We start from the raw sequence: 5,508 nt of genomic DNA, 5'->3' as shown, positions 1-5,508 counted from the left end.
AAAAAACTACAACTACCACAAAAAAAACTCGTAAAAATTTGCAAATATCTTTTGGTTGAATAAACTTTGCCTCACTTATTCTTGTAGCTTGTATCCTTGTACTCAAATATAATTTTTTTATTTTCAATGTTGTTTAAAAAAAAAACTACTTATCCTACAAAAAAGTAATTCCTGAAAAATTTGCTATTCTTTTTTAGGTGCAAAATTTTTGTCAGTCTATCTCTTTTCGTATCTTATTTTGTTTTTCACAAAATGGAGTTATTGCTTTTTCGCGAGTTTTTTTACGATAAAAGTTTAAATGTTTGATTTTTCGTTAACGTCCCGACATTATCCAAAATCAATTTAATATGGGTGAATTATTTTCGTCTTAATTTGTTCAAATTTGTGCAACCAACTTCAACCCCTAAAAACTACCCCCTGTTAGAAAAATATTATGTCGGGTCCAGTGAAACGTTTCTCGGGCCCCGCCATGGTGTTTTCCGCACAGGGGGTAGTTTTAAGGGTTGAAAGTGGTTGCACAAATTCGAACAAATTAAAACGAAAATAGTGTACCCATATAAAGTTCATTTTGGATAATGTCGTGATTAGCGGTAAGTTGCCCTGGCCCCGCATGGTGTTTTCCTTACAGGGGGTAGTTTTTAGGAATTGAAGTTGGTTCCACTAATTTGGTCAACTTAAGACCAAAATAATGCACCCATATAAAGTTGATTCTGGTTAATGTCGGGACTAGCGGTAAGTTGCGCTGGATCCGAAATGACGTTTCCTTAACAGAGGGTTGTTTTTTAGGAGTTGAAGTTTGTTGCACAAATTTGAACGAATTAATATGAAAATAATACATCCATTTAAAGTAAATTTTGGATAATGTCGGTTCCAGCGAAACGCTTCTCTGGCCTCGCCATAGTGTTTTCCGAAAGGGGGTAGTTTTTAGGGGTTGAAGGAGGTTGCACAAATTTGAACAAATTAAAACGAAAATAATGCATCCATATAAAGTTGATTTTGAATAATGTCGTGAGTTGGTTGCACAAATTTGAACAAATGAACACGAAAATAATGCATCTATATAAAGTTGATTTCGGATAATGTCGGAGCCAGCGAAACGTTTCGATGGCCCCGCCATGGTGTTTTCCTTATAGGGGGTAGTTTTAAGGAGTTGAAGTTGGTTGTACAAATTTGAGCAAATTAAGACGAAACTAATGCACCCATATACAGTTGATTTTGGACAATGCCGGGGCCAGCGAAACGTTTCGCTGGTCCCGACATTGTGCTTTCCTTATAGGGGGTAGTTTTGAGGAGTTGAAAGTGGTTGCACAAATTTGAACAAATTAAAACGAAAATAATGCATCTATATAAAGTTGATTTTGGATAATGTCGTGACTAGCGGTATGTTGTGCTAGATCTGATATGACATTTGCTCAACAGGGGGTAGTTTCTAGGGGTTGAAGTTGGTTGCACAAATTTTAACAAATGAACACGAAAATAATGCACCTATATAAAGTTCATTTTGGATAATGTCGGAGCCAGCGAAACGTTGCGATGGCCCCGCCATGGTGTTTTCCTTATATTCCTGCATTCCTTATACTTCCTTATATTCCTTAATTATTTCTAAAAAAATGAATTACTGGCATATTTGCTTTTCATTTTCTAGGAATATTAAATTACCTGCTCCTTTTTTATAACAAAGTATTTTAGGTTATTTGACGTTTATACTTACCTTCCAATAAAAATTAAGAAACTGTCAACTTTTCTTTCTGTGAAGGTCAGAAACTATTTTAGCCTAGTTAAATAAACAATATATCCGTTCCCACGAGTTGCATATTTTCTACTCATGCCTACAAGTTGCGCGGATTCTATTTGTCAGCGCGAGTTACGTAGATTTTATCCGTCACCGTGAGTTGCGTACTTTCTTTAGGGATCTATTAATGTATTGGTTAAAGCCAAAGAAGCTTTAACAAAATAAAATTCACAATTACCAAAATACAGTTGTTGATGAACACGAAATTAAAAATAAAACGTGTCTTAAAAATCTGAAGAACCTTCATAGTAGAAGATGGCGGTCGGGCGAGTAAATCTAAATTTTCATAAATCATCTTCAGATATTTAATAAACCTTTGCTTTACTGTACACCGTAATTGTATCTAACGCATTCAAATACTTTGAATATACTAAATTTTATTGTTTCCGCCATAGAATTTGCAAATTATAATATGGACAAAAAATATTTGGTAGACCCAACTAAGTTTTTTGGACGTTTAAACAAAATCTTTTGGAAGATGGAGTATTTGTTACATTTAACAAATAATTTTTGTTTAGTGAAGCAAATATTATGGAATGGAAGCTTCTTATGTGGCCCCTAAGGATTTACATTTTTCTTACACCTTCTCTATTCCTTTACACACCCTCCACATACTTACTTGGTGGTGGAAGGGGGACCTACAGTTTAAGGTGGGTTCCGAACCACCAAAGGCAAATATTATGTTAAAGCAATTAAAATTTGTTTGATTCAAGGAAATTTTCATGTATATAAAAAAACAGTTCTTTTGGATTCAGAAAATCTTTTTTTTTCATTACAAGAGTTTCTTTGCTTAAAGTTCCCAAATTTTGATAAAAGTGCTCATATTTAGCAGAATTATAAACGTGAAAGTAAACATTTAATTTGAAATTAGCAAATCATCTTTTTCCTCAGACCCTCGTGTAACAAATTGACCTTTAATGGAAAGCAACCCGTGTAGAAATTTCCCCGGTTCGCCCTAATACAACAAGGTTTCTGGTCAGATCCCGGCCGGGCTACCCCTGGCTGGGTTTCATGGACAGGAACCACACGGGAGCTGGTCGGGCTACATTTTTCTCGAATCACGTAGTCTGGGGCTGGCCGGTTACTGGCCTGGCCAACCCTGGTTATATGCCATGGTCGGGAGCCAGCTGGGCACTGGTCAGGTCAATGTTTTTGTAGAAATTACACATTTTTTAAGAGCCGTGATATTATCAAAGACGTAATTATGGATGCTAGATGAATTATTATTTGAAAATTATAATTTAAAGATTTGTTAGTTCAGTGAAACAAACATGATCTTTTTTAAATTCTTTAAAAAAAAAAAACATTAAATTTTCTCGAATAATTTAACAATTTAAATTAAACTGTTACCGATTCTGCTATGTGCAACAACAGAAATCAAGCAATTTTTATAAGCTTCTCTATATTCAGACAATGTCTAGCCTGTACAATTTCAAATTTACCACCATATATAGCGCCTGCTGTGTCTGTCATCTGCATAGACACTAAGTAATTTTCAGTTTCGCCCCTGGAACGAGAATGCTCCTTGCACTCACGCCGCGTCGTCTCTTCAAAATTCGCAAATAAAATCGAGACTCGTAGTTAAATCAACCTTATTTCAGTAATTAGTTTGAACCCCCCACTTAGTGCGCGAATAATTATTATTTTTAATTAAAATATAGTCTTGTGTATACAGTTTTTACTTTCTTCCTTCCTAACCTTCAATCACCACGTGGCTTCGAAATTGCTATGAGATTCTATCATCAGGGAATTATATTCTACTCCAATTTTCTTTCCAGAATTGGTTTACTTGATTTGACTTTTAAAGTTCACCGTAATCTTTACGATGAGCTTTAAAAGACAAAACAAGTTACCAATTTCTCACCTGCAGCAACATTTCTTAACCGCTTTTTTACCGGATTACCCGACCGGATCCCGGTCGGTATTGAAGCCGGGATCCGACCAGTTTACCGTGACGTTTTTAGCCGGATCCCGGCCGGATTCCCCGACCAGCGCCCGGCTTAAAGCGGGGCTATCCTGCTGGGACCCGGCCGGATCCCTGATTGGATTCCTACACGGGATATGGCCTACTCTCTTAATAATAGCCAGCTATTTATATTTTGTGTTTCAATATGGTCCACGATACATGAAGGATAGACCAGCATACGAATTGCAGACTTTTATCCGACTATACAACCTTCTTCAAGTCTTTTCAAATGCTTACATAGTATCCGAATTTTTAGCAGTTTATCCCGACGCAACAGCGTTGCAATGTGATGTAGGCGATTATTCCTGGAATACCGATGCAATAAGAGTACGTAATTATACTACAATATTATATTTATACTGAAGATGTTTCACCTTTTTTTGTAAAAGAATCTAATCATTTTGATCCGTAGCAATACAGAAAAAAGCTGAGCTTAGTTTAGATATGATATTAAACCGTTATTGAGACCCAGCAAAAAATAGGTTGGCTTTTTCTATGAATACACCCAATAAAATTAATCATTTTCATAGAAATAAATAAATAATAATAAATAAATTTCATTTGCAAGACATTTAGTGAAATATTCAAATGGAACTTGATTTGCAGGTAGCAAGGGCTTGTTATTAGATGGTATTATTGAAAATACTTCACCTCATTGAAACAGTACTGTTTGTCCTTAGAAAAAAGAAGAACCAAATATCATTCCTACATGTCTATCATCATATAAGTACAATATTATTTGGTTTGATATTCATTAGATATATTCCTGGAGGAAGGGCAGTTTTTTATCCTCTCCTTAACGGTTCAGTTCATGTAATAATGTACAGCTGCTACTTTTTGAGTAGCATAGAAGAAATAAAAAAAGCAGTTTTGCCCATCAAACGCTACATAACCATAATACAAATGGTAAACAAAATATTTTATTGTTCTGTAGCAAAATTATGTATGCAGGTTTCGAATAAGTAGTAAAATCTGCTGATTTTCTTGAACCTAAATTCTGAATTTTATATTTTTAATTTTCTTTTCTTTTCAGGCACAATTCGTATTTTTGCTGTTACAAGCTTTCGTCTCCCTCAGTCCATCCTGTAGTGTTCCAAAATTGCCGGTTATTCTTATGATTCCAAATATACTTTTAAACTTCTTATTATTTTATCACTTTTACAGGAAAGCCTATTTGAATCCCAGAAAGACAAAAGAGGAAATTCACGAGATTCAATGTGATTTGGGAAGAAAATCATCCTTAACAATGAGGACTACTTTCAATAATTATATGTCTCTAGGACACTGAAAATATTTTTGCCTCGCAAATATTTCTCAATTGTATAATAATTGTGGGAAGTCTTTTATACAAACTGAAAAGCACTGAATCGACAGAATACCTTATCCTCATTCACACAAACAATTGTATAATACATAAAATTTTTATATAAAAAATTTGTAGACCCAGAAATTTAAAAAAATAGACCAGGATTTATTAACTATTTATTTGTATTTTTTGCCTTTATTATTAGCAAAACAGCACTTAAGAAACTCTCATGACACTACAAAATGCTTTTTTTCACTATAAAATCATATTACATAATTAGGCTTTACAAAATCTGAACGCATCTCTTTTGAGCATTAATTCTGTCATCCTGATAAGCAACCTACTATATATAACTGCATTGGGGCTGTTACATATTTTTAAATGTTGTATTCCTTTTAAATTGAAAGAACACTAAAAAATTTAAGTAATTTCTGGAGAAAAGTT

The 5,508-nt window shown here is 34.3% G+C and overlaps 1 protein-coding gene across 1 annotated transcript; it reads left to right on the top strand.

Annotated features, from left to right (window-relative positions):
* The first annotated feature begins 4,385 nt into the window (after window positions 1–4,385).
* On the top strand, window positions 4,386–5,046 carry LOC117170868 (elongation of very long chain fatty acids protein F-like). Its single transcript, XM_033357912.1, has 2 exons — window positions 4,386–4,664; window positions 4,792–5,046. Exons 1-2 carry the CDS (start codon window positions 4,386–4,388, stop codon window positions 5,044–5,046), a joined length of 534 nt encoding a protein of 177 aa, XP_033213803.1.
* The last annotated feature ends 462 nt before the right edge of the window (window positions 5,047–5,508 follow it).

Source organism: Belonocnema kinseyi, chromosome 4 (assembly GCF_010883055.1).
Source record: "Belonocnema kinseyi isolate 2016_QV_RU_SX_M_011 chromosome 4, B_treatae_v1, whole genome shotgun sequence".
NCBI classification, from domain to species: Eukaryota; Metazoa; Arthropoda; class Insecta; order Hymenoptera; family Cynipidae; genus Belonocnema; species Belonocnema kinseyi.
The sequence above is the reverse complement of the archived record's forward strand: the minus strand, read 5'-3'. Positions and strand labels throughout refer to the sequence as shown.

Coding starts and splice junctions, on each gene's coding strand:
- LOC117170868 (XM_033357912.1), top strand. CDS start 4,386: ATGGTATTATTGAAAATACTTCACCTCATTGAAACAGTACTGTTTGTC. Junction 4,665..4,791: donor ACATAACCATAATACAAATG/GTAAACAAAATA, acceptor TTTTCTTTTCAG/GCACAATTCGTATTTTTGCT.